The sequence below is a fragment of the Mobula hypostoma genome, chromosome 13 (assembly GCF_963921235.1).
Source record: "Mobula hypostoma chromosome 13, sMobHyp1.1, whole genome shotgun sequence".
In the NCBI taxonomy this organism is placed as follows: Eukaryota; Metazoa; Chordata; class Chondrichthyes; order Myliobatiformes; family Myliobatidae; genus Mobula; species Mobula hypostoma.
In genome coordinates this window covers 79,573,815-79,596,413 of record NC_086109.1, presented here as the reverse complement: position 1 = coordinate 79,596,413, position 22,599 = coordinate 79,573,815, and the positions used below count along the sequence as shown (strand labels likewise).

The window sequence follows — 22,599 nt, the reverse complement described above, 5'->3', positions numbered from 1 at the left end:
TTACAAGCACAGTTCATAGCAGTAATTCAGGATTCCGTCACAGTACCAATAACATAGGTAGGAAAAATGAGGAGGTCTTAAAGAGAGAATTTAGGGGGCTAGGTAGAAAACTGAAAAGCAGGACCTCCAAGGTAGTAATCTCTAGATTGCTATCTGCGCCACACACCAATGAGGGTAAGAATAGATGATCTGGAAGATGAATGTCTGACTGAGGAACTGGTGCAGTGGGTAGGATTTCAGATTTCTGGATCATTTGGATCTCTTCTGGGGAAGGTATGAAATGTACAAAAGGAAAGGATTATACCTGAACCTGAGGGGTCCAATATTAGACCATAAGACATAGGAGCAGAATCAGGCCATTTGGCCCATCAAGTCTGCTCTGCCATTCAATCATGGCTGATCCTTCTTTTTCTCCACTTCAATCCCAGTTCCTGGCCTCCTCCCTGTAACCTTTGATGCCATGTCCAATCAAGGATCTATCAATCTCTGCCTTAAAAACACCCAAAGACCTGACCTCCACAGCTGCATGTAGTAACAAATTCTACAGATTCACCACCCTTTGGCTAAAGAAATTTCTCCACATCTCTGTTTTGAATGGATTCCCCTCTATCCTGAGGCTGCGCTCTCTTGTCCAAGACTCTCCCACCATGGGAAACATCCTTTCCACATCACTCTGTCTAGGCCTTTCAATACTTGAAAGGTATCAATGAGATCCCCCACATCCTTCTGAATTCCAGCGAGTACAGACCCAGAGCCATCAAATGGTCCTTGTATGATAACCCTTTCATTCCTGGAATCATCCTTGTGAACCTCCTCTGCACTCTCTCCAATGCCAACACATCTTTTCTAAGCTGAGGGTCCCAAAACTGTTCACAATACTCAAGGTGAGGACTCACAAGTGCCTTTAAAGCATCAGCATCACATCCTTGCTCTTGTATTCTAGACCTCTTGAAATGAATGCTAACATTGCATTTGCCTTCCTCACCACCGACTCAACCTGCAAGTTAACCTTTAGCGTATTCTGCAGGACTCCCAAGTGCATGACCGTGCATTTTCCAACACTGTATTTCATTTGCCGTTTTCTTGCCTATTCTCCTAAACTGTCCAAGTCCTTCTGCATCCTACCTGCTTCCTCAACACTACCTGCCCCTCCACCAATCTTCATATCATCTGCAAACTTGCCAACAAAGCCATCGATTCCATCATCTAAATCATTTACATACAGCATAAAAAGAAGTGGTCCAAACACCGACCCCTGCGGAACACCACGAGTCACTGGCAGCCAACCAGAAAAGGATCCTTTTATTCCCACTTACTGCCTCCTACCAATCAGCCAATGCTTTAACCATGTTAGTAACTTTTCTGTAATACCATGGGCTCTTAACTTAGTAAGCAACCTCATGTGTGGCACCTTGTCAAAAGGCTTCTGAAAGTCCAAATATACAACATCCACTGCATCCCCTTTATCTATCTTATTTATAATCTCTTCAAAGAATTCCAACAGGTTCGTCAGGCAGGATTTTCCTTCAAGGAAACTGTGCTGACTTTGTACTATCTTGTCCTGGGTCACCAAGTACAGTACTCCATCACCTCATCCTCAACAATTGACTCTAACATCTTCCCAACTACTGAGGTCAGGTTAACTGGTCTATAATTTCCTTTCTGCTGCCTTCCTCCTTTCTTAAAGGGTGGAGTGACATTTGCAGGCAGGTTAGCTAAAACTGCTGGGGTTTGAAAACCAGGGTTTTCAAACTTGGGGTCTACGGACCACTTAATGGCATAAAAAAGCTTGGGAACCCTGGTTTAAACTAATTTGGTAGGTGGATGGAAAACTGAGTGATAGGACTGAGAATGGAGCAGTTGGTGTACACGCAGAGGCAGTGTGTAGTCTCAGGAAGGACAGGCAGGTGAAAGGGCAAAATTGCAGTCAGTAGAATAGTTGTAATGTAACATAGAAACATAGAAAACCTACAGCACAATACAAGCCCATCGGCTCACGGAGTTGCACCGAATACGTCCTTACCTTAGGACTACCTAGGCTTACCCACAGCCCTCTATTTTTCTAAGCTCCATGTATCCATCCAGGAGTCTCTTAAAAGACCCTATCGTTTCCACCTCCACCACTGCCGCCGGCAGCCCATTCCACACACTCACCACTCTCTGCGTAAAAAACTTACCCCTGACATCTCCTTTGTACCTATTTCTAAGCACCTTAAAACGATGCCCTCTCATGCTAGCCATCTCAGCCCCGGGAAAAAGCCTTTGATCATCTACACAATCAATGCCTCTCATTATCTTGTACACCTCTATCAGCTCACCTCTCATCCTTTGTCACTCCAAGGAGAAAAGGCCAAGTTCACTCAACCTATTCTCATAACAGGAGAACAAAATCAAAAAGGGTGACGAATACAGGACTGAAGGCTTTATGTCTGAATGCACGCAGTATACAAAATAAGGTAAATGATCTTGTAGCGCAGTAAGAGATTGACAGGTATGACATTGTGGGCATCATTGAGTCGTGGCTGAAAGAAGGTTGTAGCTGGGAGCTTAACATCCAGGTACATACATTGTATTGAAAGGACAGGCAAGTAGGCAGAGAGAGTGGTGTGGCACTGTTGGTAAAAAATCAAATCAAATCCTTTGAAAGAGGTGACACAGGATTGGAAGATGTAGAATCGTTGTTAAGAAACTACAAGGCCAATAAGACCCTTTTGGGAACAATATACAGGCCTCTGAACAGCGGCCAGGATGTGGGCTACAGATTACAATGGGAGACTGAAAATGCATGTCAAAAGAGCAATCACGAGGAAATCTGTAGATGCTGGAATTTCAAGCAACACACATGAAAATTGCTGGTGAACACAGCAGGCCAGGCAGCATCTCTAGGAAGAGGTACAGTCAACGTTTCGGGCCGAGACCCTTCATCAGGACTAACTGAAAGAAGAGCTAGTAAGAGATTTGAAAGTGGGAGGTGGAGGGGAGATCCAAAATGATAGGAGAAGACAGGAGGGGGAGGGATGGAGCCAAGAGTTGGACAGTTGATTGGCAAAAGGGATATGAGAGGATCATGGGACAGGAGGCCCAGGGAGAAAGAAAGTGGGGGGGGGGGGAATCCCAGAGGATGGGCAAGGAGTATAGTGAGAGGGACAGAGGGAGAAAAAAAGAGGAAAAAATATATATTATAATAATAAATAAATAACGGATGGGGTACGAAGGGGAGGTGGGGCATTAACGGAAGTTAGAGAAGTCAGTGTTCACACCATCAGGTTGGAGGCCACCCAGACGGAATATAAGGTGTTGTTCCTCCAACCCGAGTGTGGCTTCATCTTTACAGTACTCCACGTCCCATTCCCATTCTGACATGTCTATCCACGGCCTCCTCTACTATAAAGATGAAGCCACACTCAGGCTGGAGGAACAACACCTTATATTCCGTCTGGGTAGCCTCCAACCTGATGGCATGAATATTGACTTCTCTAACTTCCGCTAATGCCCCACCTCCCCCTCGTACCTCATCCGTTTTATATATATGTATTCTTTCTCTCTCTCTCTCCTTTTTCTCCCTCTGTCCCTCTCACTATACTCCTTGCCCATCCTCTGGGCTTCCCCTCTCCCCCTTTCTTTCTCCCTAGGCCTCCCATCCTATAATCCTCTCATATCCCTTTTGCCAATCAACTGTCCAGCTCTTGGCTCTATCCCTCCCCCTCCTGTCTTCTCCTATCATTTCGGATCTCCCCCTCCCCCTCCCACTTGCAAATCTCTTACTAGCTCTTCTTTCAGTTAGTCCTGATGAAGGGTCTTGGCCCGAAACATCGACTGTACCTCTTCCTGGAGATGCTGCCTGGCCTGCTGCGTTCACCAGCAACTTTTATGTGTGTTGCTCAAAAGAGCAATGTTATGATAGTCACCAAGGATTTCATTATGCAGGTAGATTAGGAACATCAGGTCAGCGCTGATTTTGAATCTCAAGAGAAAGAATTTGTAGAGTATCACTGAGATGGCTTTTTAGAGCAGCTTCTTGTTGAGCCCTCCAGGGACCAGCTATTCTGGATTGGGTAGTTGTGTAATAAACCAGATTTGATTAGAGAGCTTTAAGGTAAAGGAACCCTTAAGGCTGATTTATACTTCTGCATTAATTCGACGCCGTAACCTACACAAATGGCCTACGCACGTTGTGAGCATTTATACTTGTGCATTGGTATGTCTGTGTCACGCTTCAATTCGTGCATGTCATGCATGCACACACACCTGCCCGTGCAAGGCTTCATGGTCATGGTAGTCTTTCTTGGGGTAAACAAGAAGCGAGCGTCTTTTTTCGTAAAAGCAAAATGTGTCCTCCATAATTTTGGAGGTCTGTAAAGCTTTATGGAAAGCGTTGCAGCCAAGGTTCCTTCCCTGCCTTTCAGTCGCCTAATGGGAAGCTATTGCAGCGTAGGAGGAAATGCGATGCTACCAAGCGGACCAATCACAGCTGTTGCGTTCTGTGTTGCCGCGACATGTAGTTACATTTTGGGACCGGTGCGCATCAGGCTACGGCATAGGGGTCCGCGTAGGGTTCGCGTTGACGCAGAAGTATATATCAGTCTTCAGGAGGCAATTATTTAATATGGTAGAATTCATCCTGCAATTTGAGAGGGAGAAGCTAAAGTCAGATGTATCAGTATTAAAGTGAAGGGAGTTACGGAGGCACGAGAGAGAAGCTGGGCAAAGTTGATCAGAAGGGGACACTAGCAGTGATGATGGCAGGACAACAGTGGCTGGAGCTACTGGGGGTAATATGGAAGATGCAGGATAGATACATACCAAAGATTAAGTAGTTTTCTAAAGGCAGGATGACACAATTGTGGCTAACAAGGGAAGTCAAAGCCAACATAAAAGAAAAAGAGAGGTCTTATAATAGACTAAAATTAGTGGAAAGTTAGAGGATTGGGAAACTTAAAAACTAACAGAAGGCAACAAAAAAGCCATAAGAAGCGAAAAGATTAAATACGAAGGGAAGCTACCCAGTAATATCAAAGAGGATATCAAAAGTTTTCTCATATATATGAAGAGTAAAGGAGAGGTGAGAGTAGATATTGGATTGCTGGAAAATAATGCTGGAGAGGTAGTAATGGGGGACAAAGAAATGGCAGATAAACTGAGTAAGTATTTTGCATCTGTCTTCACTATGAAAAACACAAGCAGTATGCCAGAGGTTCCAGTGCCAGGGGGCAGAAGTGAGTGCAGTTATTACTAGGGAGAAAGTGCTTGGGAAGCTGAAAGGTCTTATCATAGATAAGTCACTTGGACCAGATGGACTGTACGAGAGGGCTCTGAAAGAGATAGCCGAAGAGATTGTAGAGGCATTAGTAATGATCTTTCAAGAATCACTAGATTCTGGCATGGTTCTGGAAGACTGGAAAATTGCAAATGTCGCTGTACTCTTCAAAGAAGCAAGGGAGGCAGAAGAAAGGAAATGATAGGCCAGTTAGCCTGACCTCAGTGGTTAGTAAGATGTTGGAGTCAATTGTTAAGGATGAGGTTTCGGGGTATTTGGTGGCACATAATAAATGGGCCAAAGTCAAGATGGTTTCCATAACGGAAATTCTTGCCTGACAAACCTGTTGGAATTGTTTGAGGAATTAACAGGCAGGGTAGACAAAGGGGAACTGGTGGATATTGAGTACAGGTTTCCCTCGCCATCCGAAGGTAGAGCATTCCTATGAAACGGTTCGTAAGCCGAAATGTCGTAAAGCGAAGAAGCAATTACCATTTATTTATATGGGAAAATTTTGTGAGCATTCACAGACCCAAAAATAACCTACCAAATCATGCCAAATAACACATAAAACCTAAAATAACAGTAACATATAGTAAAAGCAGGAATGATATGATAAATACATAGCCTATATATAAAGAAGAAATACTTCTCTACAACGACTGCCTGCACAGATCTCCGTAGCAAAAATCTCATGCAAGCGTTCTCGGCAGAAAATCTCACGCAAGCGCTGTTGGCATAAATGTGCTCTCCAGTCACTTTTAAACTATGAAGCTGCCAAATCCACCAAATAACATGTAAAAATACATAGCCTATATAAAGTAGAAATAATGTATGTACAGTGTAGTATCACTTACCGGAATTGGGACAGCGCCGAGCACACTGATGATGGTGTGTTAGACTGAGTCGTCACAGGCTGGGTGGTGCAGTGGCCCCCACCCTCCGGGCCGCCGACCCGATACATTGCCACAAAGAACGCAGCAGTAGCCGGGAGGCACCCAGCACATCTTTAAGAAAAAAGCCGAAATAAACATGCTAATTTTAATTAGGTGCTGCCAGGCACGTAAATGTCGGCGCAGATCAGAGGTGATTGCCGATTGCATCGTCTCTGATCTGGGCTGACAACTACGTGCTAGGCAGCACCCAATTAATTAGCATGTTTATTTCGGCTTTTTTCTTAAAGATGTGGTGTGTGCCTCCCGGCTACCGCTGTGTTCTTTGCGAATCGGTACAGTATCTGTCCGGGGCTCGGATGTTGGGGTGGTGGGACACGGGGGTGTCATCTCATCGTCAATCAGGGCAGGTAGCTCATCTTCTCCTATGACTGCCCGCCTCAATGTCGAAGGTCGAGGTTCGAGGTTCGTCGTCTGCTGTGGCTGATGTGGAAGGCTTGCGTGACTGCTGAGCCTCGTGCATTTTTCTATCATACAGTTGTTTGTAAGCACTCAAACCATCCTGCAAATATCCTCTAAATCTACGTACCCTTTCAAAATTAAAGTTGTACTTTATCATTGCAGCAAAAATCTCTTGCAGTTGCTTCACTTTCTGCATTCAGTTTCGATTGTTATCCTTTCCTCTTCCAATTGCATCAGCTCTTCATCTATCAGTTCTTGGTCAAGGGATGCCAAAACCTCTTCAACATCATCTTTGTCAACTTCCACAAGCCAAACTCACTTAGTCCTTGCTTCGTTCACCACGATCGAAACGCTTAGTTATGTCTAGTTTTACACTAAGTGTAACACCCTTACTCTTTCAGGCTTTTCCAACACCTTAGAACTCATCTTGCTAACGGCTGCTTAATGCAACGTGTTAAAGCAATGCCGTTCCGAATCCAGGGGAGAGCGGCTGCTCGGGGCGCGCGCTGCCTTTCTTCGTAACAGTGAAAACACCTTCTGAAAGCGAAAATAGGGTACTAATGTAGGTCTTTCGTAACAGTGAGGTTTCGTAAAGCGAACGTTCGAAAAGCGGGGGACACCTGTACTTGGATTTTCCGAAGACCTTTGACATGAAGCTGCTTAGCAAGATAAGAGGCCATGGCATTAAAAGAAAGGCACTAGCATGGATAAAGCATAGGTAGATTGGCAGAAGGCAAAGACTGGGAATAAAGGGAGCCTTTCCTGATTTACTCCTGGTGACTAGTGATATTCCACAGGGGTCAGTGTTAGGACCGTTTCTTTTTATGTTATATATCAATGATTTGATTGACAGAATTGATGGCTTTGTTGCAAAGTTTGCAGATCTTATGAAGATAGGTGGAAGGACAGGCAGTGAATATTGAGTAGTGAATGCTGAGGAAGCAGGGAGGTTACAGAAGGACTTAGATTAGGAGAATGGGCAAAAAAGTCGCAACTGAAATATACTGTTAGGAAGTGTACAGTCGTACTTTGGCAGGAGGAATAAAAATGTGGACTATATTATAATAGGAAAATTTTAAAATCTGAGGTGCAAAGGGACTTGGGAATCCTTATGGAGGATTCATTAAAGGTTAATTTACAGGTTGAAGAAAGCAAATGTAATGTTAGCAATCATTTTAAGAGGACTAGAATATAAAAACAAGGATGTAATAGAGAGATTTTATAAGACATTGGTGAGGCCTCACAGAGTATGGTGAGCAGTTTTGGGCCCCATATCTGAGAAAGGATGTGCTGACATTGGAGAGGTTTCAAAGGTGGTTCAAGAAAATAATTCCAGGATTGAAAAGTTTACCATATGAGAACTGTTTGATGATTCCGGGCCTGCACTTTCAGGAATTTAGATGAATGAGGGGGATCTCATTGAAACCTATCGAATGTTGAAAGACCTAGACAAAGTGGATATGGAGTGGATGTTTCCTATAATGGAGAAGTCTAGGACCAGAGGGCACAGCCTCAGAATAGAGAGATGCCCATTTAGAACAGAAATGAGGAGGAATTTATTTAGCCAGAGGGTGGTGAATCTGTGGAATTTGTTGCAAAAGGCAGCTGTGGAGACCAGGTCATTTGAGTGTCTTTAATGCAGAGGTTGATAGATTCTTGATAAGTCAGAGCATGAAAGGTTACGGGGAGAAGGCAGAAGAATGGAGTTGAAGGGGAAATGAATTAGCCATGATCAAATTACGAAGCAGACTCAATGGGCGAAATGGCCTAATTCTGCTCCAATATCTTACGGTCTTAAATTCACACCTGAATTATAAATAATTCTTTTAACCTGAAGATGAGACTTGGAAGTATTTGAATCTCCAGTTAAATGACTCCTAATTTTAGAACATAGAAATCTACAGCACATTACAGATACACTGGACCACAATGTTGTGCCCACCACGTAGCCTACTCTAGAAACTGCCTAGAATTACCCTACAGCATAGCTCTCCATTTTTCTAAGCTCCATGTACCTATCAAAGAATCTCTTAAAAGACCCTATTATATTCACCTCCACCACCATCGCTGGCAGTGCATTCCATGAACCCACCACTCTCTGTGTGAACAACCTACCCCAGCCATCCCTTCAGTACCCATTTCCAAGCACCTTAAAACTATGCCCCTTCATGTTAGCCATTTCAGCCCTGGGAAAAAGCCGCTGGCTATCCACATAATCAATGGCTCTCTTCATCTTATGCACCTCTATCAGGTCACCTCTCATCCTCAGCCACTCCAAGGAGAAAAGGCCAAGTTCACTCAATCTGTTCTCATAAGGCACACTCTCCAATCCAGGCAACATCCTTGTAAATCTCCTCTGCACTCTTTCTACAGTATTCACATCCTTCCTGTCATGAGGTGATCAGAACAGAACACAGTACTCCAAGTGGGGACTGACCAAAATCTTACATAGCTGTGACATTACCTCATGGCTCTTGAACTCAATCCCATGATTGATGAATGTCAACACACCACACACTTTCTTAACAACACTGTCAACTTACTCAGTGGCTTTGATTGTCCTACAGACATGGACCCCAAGATCTCTCTGATCCTCCACACTATCAAGAGTCATTAATACTATATTCTGTCTTTAATTTTGACCTATCAAAATGAACCACTTCACACTTATCTGGGTTGAACTCTGTCTGCCACCTCTTAGCCCAGTTCTGCATCGTATTGATGTCCCGCTGTAACCTCTGACAACCCTCCAGACTATCCACAACACCCCCAACCTTTGTGTCATCAGAAAACTAACCTATCCTTCTACTTCTTCATCCAGGTCATTTATTAATAAAAAAAAAATCACAAAGAGGAGGTATCCCAGAACAGATCCCTGTGGAACACCACTAGTCACTGACCTCCATTCAGAATACGAACCATCTACAACCATCCTTTGCCTACAGTGGGCAAGCCAATTCTGGATCCACACAGATTTCCTTGGATCCCATGCCTCCTTACCTTCTGAAGGAGCCTTGCATGGAGAACCTTATCAAGTGCCTTACTGAAATCCATATACACTACATCCACTGCTCTACCTTCATCAATATGTTTTTTACATCCTTAAAGAATTTAATGAGGCTCATAAGACCCAACCTGCCCTTGACAAAGCCATCCTGATTATCCTTAAGTCGGTTATGTCTCTCCAAGAGCTCATAAATCCCACTTCTCGAGATCTTCTCCAACAACTTGCTCATCACTGAAGTAAGACTCCCTGGTTTATAATTTCCAGGGTTTTCTCTACTCCTTTTCTTGATCAAGGGAATAACATTTGCAACCCTCCAATCCTCCGGTACTTTTCCTGTTCTTATTGATGATGCAAAGATCATCACCAGAGGCTCAGTAATCTCCTCCCTTACTTCCCACAGTAGCCTGGGGGTATACCTTGTCTGATCCTGGTGACTTATCTAAATTAATGCTTTTAAAAAGCTCTAGCACATCCTCTTTCTTAACGTCTATATGCTCAAGCATTTTCAGTCCACTGCAAGTCATCCCCACAATTGCCAAGGTCCCTTTCCCTGGTGAATACTGAAGCAAAGAATTCATTAATTACCTCCGCTACCTCCTCCAACTCCATACACGTTTCCACTATTGCACCTGATCGGTCCTATTCTCACATGGATCATCCTCTTGCTCTTCCCATACTTGTAGAATGCCTTGGGGTTTTCCTTAATCCTGCTCACCAAGGCCTTCTAATGGCCCCTTCTATTTCTCTTAATTTCATTCTTCAGCTCCTTCCTGGCAACTATATAATTTTCAAGAACTCTGTCAGTATCTAGTTTCTTGAACCTTTCGTAAGCTTTTCTTTTTTTCTTAACTAGATTTTCCACATCCTTTGTACAGCATGGTTCTTTTACCCTACCATCCTTTCCCTCCCTCAATGGAAGATACCTGTGCAGAACGCTATGCAAATGTTCCCTGAACATTTGCCACATTTCTGCCATGCATTTCCCTGAGAACATCCACTCCCAATGTATGCTCCCAAGTTCCTGCCCAATAGCATCATATTTTCCCCAATCCAATTGAATGTTTTCCCAAATTTTCTGCTCCTATCCGTCTCCAGCGATATGGTAAAGGAGATAGAGTTGTGATCACTACCTCCAAAAGACACTCCCACCGAGAGATCTGACACCTGACCGGGTTCTTTTCCAAATACCAGATCAAGTACAGCCTCTCCTCTAGTTGATTTATCTACATATTGTGTCAGGAAACCTTCCTGAACACACCTAATAAACTTCAACCTATCTAAACCTCTTACTCTAAGGAAAGTTAAAATCTCCCATCACAACAACCCTGTTATTGCATCATACCAGAATCTGCACCCCTATCTGCTCTTCAATGTCCCTGTTACTATTGGGGGGGGGGGCCGATAAAAAACACCCAGCAGAGTTATTGCCCCCTTCCTGTTTCTGACTTCCACCCACATTGACTCAGTAGATAATCCCTCCATGACTGCCTCTTTTTCTGCAGCCGTGACACTATCCCTGATTAGCAATGCCGTGCCCCCAACTTTCTTGCCTCCCTCCCTGTCCTTTTTGAAAGATCTAAAGCCTGGTACGCTCGGCAGGCATTCCTGCCCGAGACATGCAAGTCTCTCTAATGGCCAGTGTCACAGTTCCATGTATTGATCCACGCTCCAAGTTCTCCCTTGCATTAAAATAAACAAATCTCAAACTATCAGGCTGAGTACATCTATGTTCTATCATCTGCCTATCCTTCCTCATATACTGCCCACAAGTTGTCTCTACTTGTGCGCCAACCAGCCCATCCTCTGTCTCTTCGCTTCGGTTCCCACCCCCCAGTAAATCTAGTTTAAACCCTCCCCAATAGCATTAACAAACCTCACCACCTGGATATTGTTCCCCTTCGGATTCAAGTGCAACCCGTCCTTTTTGTACAGGTCACACCTGCCCCAGAAGAAGACCTAATGATCCAGAACTCTGAATCCCTACCCCCTACTCCAATCCTTCAGCCTTGCATTTATATGCCACCTCATTCTGTTCCTATACTCACTGTCACGTGGCACAGGCAGCAATCCCGAGGTTACTACCCTTGAGGTCCTGCTTCTCAGCTTCCTCCCTAACTCCCTGTATTCCGCTTTCAGGACCTCCTCCCTTTTTCTATCCAGGTCTTTGGTACCAATATGTACCACAACCTCTGGCTGCTCATCCTCCCATTTGAGGATATTGTGGGCATGTTCAGAAACATCACAAACCCTTTCACCTGGGAGGCAAAATATTACAAAGATAGCTGCTGTGGTTTTCTGTGGACATAGATATAAAGATTAATGTGCACCACTGTCAATCACACTGTTCCCTCTTCTTCCTGGAAAAGTTAATTTCTTAATTATACACCTTTTGTTACTTTCATCTTTTTATTCCTGCTCTTCTGAGACAGTAAACAACATGTCTTCTATTTTATAACATGATTGTGTGATTTAATGTCAAAATTCAAGAGATCATACTGCCTCTTTTTTCTCAGCTCATGCAGTATTTCCTCTATGACTTATAGTTGCAAGGCACAATCATCAGATAACGATGACGATACCCTTTTTATGTGATTGCAGTAAAGTCTTAAACAAAACCGCTCCCACCCAACCCATTTAAGACAGCAAGTTAAATGTATGACATTCAATCAAGTTTGTTGCTCCAAAAAGCTCCATCTTGACTCAAGAGGTTAAGATCCAAAGTAGCTGCTTTGGTGAAGTGCCTCCTTTCCACCCACATGATCCAGGCCTTCCAGTTTACCATCAAGTTTTCATTTACATAATCACTTAAAAATTACTTTATTGGTTACAAAGCACTTCTAGATGTTTGTATATCAGCAAAAACACAGAGACACAAAAACAAACTTTGAATACAACTAAGAAAGAACAAAAAGATTAGTAAATAAAGGTTTTTAAACTTCTGATACAAAAATGGTGCAATGGTATCAAAACATGACCCATCACTGTCAAAGACCAAAAACTTAATATTCTTGGAAAGACAGTACAAGAAAAGTCAAGAAAGCAAAATAAAAAATGGACAGTGTGACAGTAATTATTAAAGAAGATATTAAAATACTGGGGAGAAATGTTCTTGAGGGGTCAATAAGAGAAAACATTTCAGTTATTTAAGCAAGCTGCATTACAAGTTGTGTGAAAGAGAAGAAATAGCAAACCTGCAAGGATTTTCAGCGATGTACAGCTGCTAGGAGAAGCTTCAATTACCCCAATACTGATGGGGATATTGTCTGAATAATGCATGGCAGGTGAAAACAAATATGAACCAGGCTGAATATTATAAGCTGAGAAGAGAGGTGAAGGAGAAAATAGGATAGGGAAAGAAAAACAATGAAAATAGAATGCCGGTTAACATAGAAGGGAGCCCAAAGCCTTCTACCCAGATATATATAATAAGAATGTAAGAAAAAAAGGGTCAATTCCAGTGACAATATTTTAGAAAGAATGGAAATATCCCTATGCCATAGAAAAGATTATCTGAATAATTCCAGGCTTAAGGAATTTCATTTGCAAAACAGGGTAGATGAAGCTGCAGTTGTTTGTTTCAGTGTAAAGGTACTTTAGAGCAGGTCTGATAGAGCTATACAAGAGCATGACAGGTTTAAATCGGGGAAGCTGTTATAATTAGTGGATTCTTCAAGGGACCAATGAAATAGATTTGAAGACATGAATAAAAAAAAATACAGGAGTGGGAAAGGGAAGGAATGTTGTAAAAAAGCTGCAATTTCGTGCACAGCATGGTGATGAACCAGAACCACCTCCAATAAGAGCTGCAGAAATAGCCACTGAGTGATTTTAAAGGGAATTGGAAAGGAGCTGAGCAAATGTAATCTGCAGAGTTTGGGGTGAAAGTGGCAGAAATGGGATGAACTGTAACAAATGACATAATACTGAGTCAACTGGTTAGCTCCTATGCCATAAATGTTTTCATTCTTTGGACTTACTCAATTTGCAACCCACAGCCAGCAAGAAACCTAGCAGTCAAAGTAAAATACATCAGTAAACAAAGAACTTAATGAAATAGAAAGATGGAAACACTCAGCAGGTCAGGAAGGACGCAGTATGATATGCTGAATGTTTCCAGAACTTCATGTTTCTATTTCAGGTTTAAATAACTGAGTTAAATTCCCCATGTTTAGACCATTAGATACAGAAGAGATTTAAGTCATTCGGCCCCTGAAGGTTGCTTAGCTATTTGATCATGGATTCGTCCCTCTCTACCCCACAATTTTGTACATCCTCACTAATCAAGAACATATCAACCTCTTGCACAAGGTTTGAGAGGGCTTTATGGCATATTCCTGTTCAATAATTCTTTCTGCTGCGATTCTTTCCCAAAGATGGCTGTGGAGACCATGTATATTTAAAGCAGAGGTTGATGGTCTCTTGATTAGTGAGGGCATCAGAAGTGATGGGGAGGAGGCAGGAGAATGGGGTTGAGAAGGGTACTATATCAGACATGAATGAAAGGCAGAGCAAACTTGACTGACTGAATGGCCTAATTCTGCTGCTATATCTTACAATTTAAAATATACCCAGTGACTTGGTCTCCACAGTCATCTGAGATATAAAAATAATGATATACTCTGAGTATAACAGATCATGTCATTCCTATCTGAAACAGGCTAAGGTAGGGGTCGGCAACCTTTCTGCCTCTGTGGGCCGGATCGCGTATTAGTGAGCAGTCGGTGGGCCAGATAAATGCTATAAAAAACTTGAAATATGGGAATTATCCATTTAAATACATCTAGTTATGTTTTGCCTCAAATTAATGAATAACTCATGCTAGAAAATCATTTGTGCTTAAGGTTGCCTACCCCTGTCTAAGGCCTGATGTAAAATAGAAAATCTAATCTTAATTTTTCAGGAGATAGTCTTGCAGCTAAGAAATTCTTTGCTATCCAATAATAAACTGGGGTGATTTTTTTGAAATCATATGGCTTTTCCATGACTTATGGGTCAGCATGAACAGAGGCCAAATGGTCTTACCTGGATAAGAAAAACCGGTTAGGCCATGCTCCAAAAACTTGGAAGTATGAGGGGGAGGCATGAAAACATACTCATATATTTGATACATGATGTTCACTTGAATGCAAGTCATCCTTCCCACACAATGCTTCCTCTCATTTGCCTTCAATAATATCATCCTATATTACAAACAAGAGAAAATCTGCAGATGTTGGAATCCAAGCAACATACGCAAAATGCTGAAGGAACTAGCAGGCCAGGCAGCATCTATGGAAAAGAGTACAGTCGACGGTTGACATTTTGGGCCGAGACCCTTCAGCAGAGGAAAAAGCGGGATCTCCAAATGGCCACCCAGTTTCATTCCACCTACCATTCCCATTCCAATATGTCTATACATGGCCTCCTCTACAGTCACAATGAGGCCACACTCAGGTTGGAGGAATGACACCTTATATTCCGTCTGGTTAGCCTCCAATCTGATGGCATGGACATTGATTCCTTGAACTTCTGGTAATGTCTCCCCTCACCATTACCCATCACTTTTTCCCTCTCTCACCTTATCTCCTTGCCTGCCATCATCTCCCTCTGGTGCTCCTCCCCCCTTTTCTTTCTTCCCTGGCCTTCTGTCCTCTCCTATTAGATTCCCCCTTCTCCAGCCCTGTATCTCTTTCACCAATCAACTTCCCAGTTCCTTACTTCACCCCTCCCCCTCCCGGTTTCACTTATCACCTTGTGTTTCTCCCTCTCCTTCCCCCACTTTTTAACTCTACTCTTCATCTTTCTTTCTCCAGTCCTGCTGAAGGGTCTCGGCTTGAAATCTGAATGTACACTTTTCCATAGATGCTGCCTGGCCTTCTGATTTCCTCCAGCATTTTGTATGTGTTGCTATCATCCTATATTGTTGAATTTTCTCATTCTCTCCTGCAGAAAGCAGGACTTTGAATATTATTTATTTATTTTTATTTAGTGGAATATTATTTATTTTTATTTAGTGATACGGCTCAGAGTAGGTCCTTCCAGCCCTTCAAGGCACCCCAAAACCCCAATTAACCCTTCCTTAATCATGGGACAATTTACAAGGACCAATTAATCTACACAGTATGTTTTTGGATTCTACAAGGAAACTGGAGCACCCAGGGAAAAACCACACATTCCACAGGGAGGACGTACAGAGACTCTTTATAGAATGGCCCCAGAATTGAACTCCAAACTCAGGAACATCCTAAGCTGTAATAGCACCGTGCTAACACTATGCTACCATGGCGTCTGTATCAATGTCAACACTGCCAGAAGTTTGCAAAAGTATTAAAATGACTGAAAAGTTTAGATTCTCTTGAATTTGCAGGAAATCTTACTGGAACTATCTAGAATAGATCTGGAAAGGTTAACAAAATTGTGTGTCAAATAATAGGGAGCCCAAGATGAACTTGAGAACATAATGAAGTTTTTGCCAAATCTGTCAAATAATCAGCATTTGATCCCTTCCAGACCATAGGCTGTACAGTGAATCTAGGTATGACACATTAGATTGCAGAAAATTCAGAAGCCTCTGGAATCCCAGAAGATAATATACATCTACTCTGAATCTTTCATAGGACCTTGTTTTTCCTTTCTCTGCCTCATGCCCCTCATCTTCACTGCGAGCAAACAACCACACTGCCATCACCACTCTCACTCCAGCCCCAAAATCGCCAAGACTATTCATACTGAATATTGTCAACTTCTCTGTAAAAGTTAACTTATCACATGATATTACTATCATTTCACAATTATATCAATATAACAACTTAATTTTCGTTTTCTCATTGAGCAGATCATTTTTACCCCTGTGCAGGAGTTGATTGGCAAATTCAATTCTTAAATGTTGTTTATTCTTAACTTCTTCCACTCCTGATAATACATCTACACTGAAACCAGGTCTGTTTTTTAACCACCAATACTGATCTAGCAAAAGCTACTGGCCATCTACCTCCCTTATCTGTTTAATATTCTGTACAATTGACTAGAAGAGAGAGTGAGCTTCGCACAGGTAAGGGGAGAAAAGTTTAAAGAAGGAGCATTTCGCGGAGCTCGGCACATTAGCTGCGGACCAATCGATTTGAAGAGAGAACGCAAACACGAGGAAATCTGCAGAAGTTGAAATTTCAAGCAACACACATAAAAGTTGCTGGTGAACGCAGCAGGCCAGGCAGCATCTATAGGAAGAGGTACAGTCGACGTTTCGGGCCAAGACCCTTCGTCAGGACTAACTGAAAGAAGAGGTGGTAGGAGATTTGAAAGTGGGAGGGGGAGGGGGAGATCCAAAATGATAAGAGAAGACAGGAGGGGGAGGGATGGAGCCAAGAGCTGGACAGGTGATTGGCAAAAGGGATATGAGAGGATCATGGGACAGGAGGCCCAGGGAGAGAGAAAGGAAGAGGGGAAATCCCAGAGGATGGGCAAGGAGTATAGTGAGAGGGACAGAGGGAGAAAGAGAGAGAGAAAAAAATATATAATAATAAACAAACAAACAAGCAAATAAATAAATAAATAACAGATGGGGTACGAAGGGGAGTTGGGGCATTATTGGAAGTTAAGAGAAACTGAGCTCAGCTGAGCTCGTTGACTTTACCTGTATTAACTTTGCCTCCAACTTTCACCCTGCCCTCAAGTTTACCTGGTCCATTTCCAACACCTCCCTCCCCTTTCTGGATCTTTCTGTCTCTATCTCTGGAGATAGCTTATCTACTGATGTCTGCTATAAGGCTACTGACTCTCACAGCTACCTGGACTATTCCTCTTCTCACCCTGTCTCTTGCAAAAATGCCATCCCCTTCTCACAATTCCTCCATCTCCGCCGCATCTACTCTCAGGACGAGGCTTTTCATTCCAGGACGAAGGAGATGTCCTCCTTTTTTAAAGAAAGGGGCTTCCCTTCCTCCTCCATCAACTCTGCTCTCAAATGCATCTCCCCCATTTCACGCACATCTGCTCTCACTCCATCCTCCCGCCACCCCACTAGGAATAGGGTTCCCTGGTCCTCACCTACCACCCCACCGGCCTCCGGGTCCAACATATTATTCTCCGTAACTTCCGCCACCTCCAACGGGATCCCACCACTAAGCACATCTTTCCCTCCCCCCCGCCGCCTTCCACAGGGATTGCTCCCTACGTGACTCCCTTGTCCATTCGTCCCCCTCATCCCTCCCCACCGATCTCCCTCCTGGCACTTATCCTTGTAAGCGGAACAAGTGCTACACATGCCCTTACACTTCCTCCCTTACCACCATTCAGGGCCCCAGACAGTCCTTCCAGGTGAGGCGACACTTCACCTGTGAGTCGGCTGGGGTGATATACTGCGTCCGGTGCTCCCGATGTGGCCTTCTATATATTGGCGAGACCCGACACAGACTGGGAGATCATATCGCTGAACACCTGCGCTCTGTCTGCCAGAGAAAGCAGGATCTCCCAGTGGCCACACATTTTAATTCCACGTCCCATTCCCATTCTGATATGTCTATCCACCGCCTTCTCTACTGTAAAGATGAAGCCACACTCAGGTTGGAGGAACAACACGTTATATTCCGTCTGGGTAGCTTCCAACCTGATGGCATGAACATTGACTTCTCAAACTTCCACTAATGCCCATTTCCCCCTCGTACCCCATCTGTTATTTATTTATATGCACACATTCTTTTTCTCCCTCTCCTTTTTCTCCCTCTGTCCCTCTCACTATTCCCCTTGCCCATCCTCTGGGTTCCCCCCCCCTTTCTTTCTCCCTAGGCCTCCTGTCCCATGACCCTCTCATATCCCTTTTGCCAATCAACTGTCCAGCTCTTGGCTCCACCCCTCCCCCTCCTGTCTTCTCCTATCATTTTGGATCTCCCCCTCCCCCTCCCCCTCCCACTTTCAAATTTCTTACTAGCTCTTCTTTCAGTTAGTCCTGACGAAGGGTCTCGGCCCGAAACGTCGACTGTACCTCTTCCTAGAGATGCTGCCTGGCCTGCTGTGTTCACCAGCAACTTTGATGTGTGTGGCTTGAATTTCCAGCATCTGCAGATTTCCTCGTGATTACCTCTCATATCCCTTTTGCCAATCAACTTTCCAGCTCTTAGCTCCATCCCTTCCCCCTCCTGTCTTCTCCTATCACTTCGGAACTCCCCTCCCCCTTTCAAATCTCTTACTATCTCTTCTTTCAGTTAGTCCTGATGAAGGGTCTCAGCCCGAAACGTTGACTGTACCTCTTCCTACAGATGCTGCCTGGCCTGCTGCATTCACCAGCAATTTTTGTGTGTTGCCTGAATATCATTTGAAAGCTGTTTTCCAAATGTCAACAATATTTTCTTATGTGCCTGCTATAACCTAGTAAATGTTGCAGTGAGCATCTCCAGCAATATATACGCAACATACACATTAATAAAACAGAGTCATGACACAATTAGTAGTTAAAATTATGCAACCAATTTATGCAGAACAACACATACAAAATGCTAGAGGAACTCAGCAGTCCAGGTAGCAGCCATGGTAAGCAGTTGACTTTTCAGGACGTGCCCCATCATCAGGACTGGAAAGAGAGAGAAGAAAGGGTAAGAAGATGAAGGTAGGGGAGGAAGATGTACAAGGTGGTAGTTGATAGGTGAAATCAGAAGTGGGGGTTGAAGTAAAGAGCTAGGGAGTTGATTGATGAAAAAGAGAAGGGCTGGAGAAGGAAGAATCTGATTGGAGAGGATAGAAGACCATGGAAGAAAGGGAAGGAGGAGGAGCACCAGAGGGAAATGATGGGCAGGTAAGGAGATATGGTGAGAGAGAGAAACAGGAATGGGGAATGTTGAAATGGGGGGGGGGGGGGAGTGGCGCAATTACCGTGAGAGAAATCAATGTTCGTGCCATCAGGTGTTGAAATACAAGGTGTTGCTCCTCCAACCTGAATATGACCTCATTGGGCTTTACTTCATCCTCTCCCCCTCTCCTGGTTTCACCCATCATCTACCCGTCTTCTTCTTCCCGTCCCCCATCTTCTTACTCTGACTTCTCCTCCCTCTTTCTAGTCCTGATAAAGGGTTTCAGCCCAAAACACTGACATTCTACTCTTCTTCCATAGATGCTGCCTCGCTTGTTGAGTTCCTCCAGCATTTTGTGTGTGTTACTTTGGATCTCCATCATCTACAGATTTTCTCACACTTGTGATAAAATATATGTAGAAAATCATAATGGAGTGTGTTCTCTTAAAAGTCATTAAAATTACTGTACAGCTACTTACTGGAGAATCTGATCAAAGCAGTCCTACTAGTTACGGCCCCAAATGAATTTTCCGACATGCAGGTGTAACTCCTATCACTGATGTCTCCATCTTGATTCACAGAGGACCTTGATACCTCTGAGATGTATAGTGATCCATTGGGAATCACATGGTGGTGTTCTTGATCCACAACAGGAATTCCCCTTTCTTTCCATGTAATATTGGCAGGCTGGTCAACAGCAGGCAGGTTGCAATCTAACACCACAGACTGGTTAGGTTGCAGAATCACCTCCACAGGGCCAACGCTGCAGCTTAGCTCCAGAGAATCCACTTTGTCTGGATTAAAAAAGTAAAAAGATAACCACATTAGAAAATGAAAACATTCCAAAAGCACACTTACTGTCATTCCAAATTAACATTATGCAGCGAACTTAGTTCAATTCAAATTCATGTTCTTTAACACAATTCAATATTTCACCTTATTTAAAATAAAACTCATCAGCAAGTTGAAGCCAGGCTTTTGCAGAATTAAAAATTAATTGCAATTTGCTGTTTGAAGATTAGTAACGTATATTATTGGTAGTTATTTATCCTGCAATTTGGTTGGAAAAATTTGAACTAGACTTCATTTGCTGGTTTCTATAAAATCAGTATGCTGCAGCAAACATCAGTTAATCAGAAAGAGTCAATATACCACCATGGCTACATTTCCCACCAAAAGCTATGTTGAAAGTTAAACAATCGTTCACCGTTTTTTTCTCTCTCTCTCTGTTGAATATTTCCAAAAATTCTTCATTTATTTCAGATTTCTAGCTTCTGCAGTATTTTTGTTGTATGCATTATTTTAGAAACCTTAGTGTAAAAAAACACAACATAGAATTTTCTTCGCAAGCACGAGGAATTCTGCAGATGCTGGAAATTTAAACAACACACATCAAAGTTGCTGGTGAATGCAGCAGGCTAGGCAGCATCTCTAGGAAGAGGTACAGTCGATGTTTCGGGCTGAGACCCAGACTAACTGGGTCGACGTTTCGGGCTGAGACCCAGACTAACTGTTCATGCAATAAGTACAGATAAAATCAATCCCCTATTGAAAATGCATCCATCAAGTGTTCAGTATAGGTTCCCCTCCCTACAAGTTTGAAATCTAGTTCAGCATAATTAGCTGAGCTCAGATTAATTAGTCAATGGCTGATTGACTAATTGAAGTTTAAACATAAAGCAGGACTTGGCTGAATTCTACTGTTTTTTTTAAATCAAATAATGCCTTGATACATTATATTGGATGCAATCAAATTAAGCAGGTAGTCAGTTAACTCTACCATTCATGAAAATGGCATCTCACATGACACAGTTCTACGATAGTTAAGCAATGAAATAATCATCTGCAACCCAGTTCAGCCAATTATGCGAGATTTTCATGGCACTGAATGAAACCACCAAATGTTTCGATTCTATAATAAAATTGGTGGTTTCAAAATTGGGCATTAGTTTTTGAATGTATATTGGGTTAATATGACAGTTCTGTGAACTATTAATATGTGGAATATATTTTGGCAGCAGTGTGCAGAAAGTTTGCTGTTGCTGTGATGAACAGTTACATGAGGAAATTATCTCTCGCAGACAATGGCTTTTGATATTTTTATATATTGTTACTACTCAGCAAACAGAATTACTGCACCAGTTTCATGACAACCAATTTATTTGCCCAAAAATCATTTTAGTTACAAGTCTGTGACAATAATTTCAAATTCAACAACTGGTTGGCAGAGTTATTTGAATATTTCATTAGAAAAATACAGATTGCATAAATTGCAATGTACACTAATCAAATCTAGGTCCTCTTATTCAATAAATTAATAGAAATAATATACAGAAAAGGTAATTATGGAGCCTATTAGCCTGTGCAAATACTGTAAATCAGCAATCCATTTATTCTTTCTTCTTACCTATTTCAATCTCTGGGTACTTAGAGTCCAATAACAGCATTACCAAAACTATCAAACATTATGAAGACTGCAAAATAAATATCTCAAACTGAAGCCCAATTACTTGCAGCGATACAAAGAATCCTGGTTTAAAAGACATCTGACCAACCCAAAAAATTAACTTGCCTGATAGGTTGTGAACTACAAAGATTAGGTTTCATGCAATTGAATTCAAAAGCAAAACAAATTTTAAGATATATTACAAAAAAGACAAAATCATGCCGATCAAATATGATCCCAAGTACAAACAAAAACAAGAAAGCTAAAATAACAAAATATATTTAAAACAATTTTCATCTCATAATGCAAGAATTAATTTCATGTACTATGAGTAAGGCAAATAAGATTCACTAATATAAGAAAGAAGCACAGAGTTTATATGTGTTACACGTAGTATACTGTATACAAGAAAGGTTTAAAAAAAACAAATAATTCATGCAGTTACTCTCAATATATTATCTTGTCCATCTTCCTTAAAATGGAAGTAAGAAAAATATTTTTCAAGATAGGTGATCTTGCTCATTCGGGGGACAAATAAAGAACAACACTAAGTAATTAAACATAGAAAATATACACTTCATCATCAGGCCTGAATTTGGCTCTCTCAGATGAGACAGCAAAGATGAAGGAAAAAAATTTAGAAGGCTGCCACTGCTTCTCTCAGCAGGTGAAATGTCCACTTGGAAAAAACAGAATTAAAAAAAATTACTGTGGTTACCCTTTGGAATAAATTAGTTTGCTGATATTGTACTCTTATATCCAAAATGTGAAAT

At 42.4% G+C, this 22,599-nt stretch overlaps 1 protein-coding gene across 1 annotated transcript in view; it reads right to left on the bottom strand.

Annotated features, from left to right (window-relative positions):
• Positions 1-22,599, bottom strand: part of igdcc4 (immunoglobulin superfamily, DCC subclass, member 4) — a 183,522-nt gene that overhangs the window by 125,715 nt on the left and 35,208 nt on the right. The window contains exon 2 of the mRNA XM_063066033.1: positions 19,860-20,174. Coding sequence (XP_062922103.1) covers positions 19,860-20,174 — 315 coding nt within the window. The remainder of the gene's footprint in view (positions 1-19,859; positions 20,175-22,599) is intronic.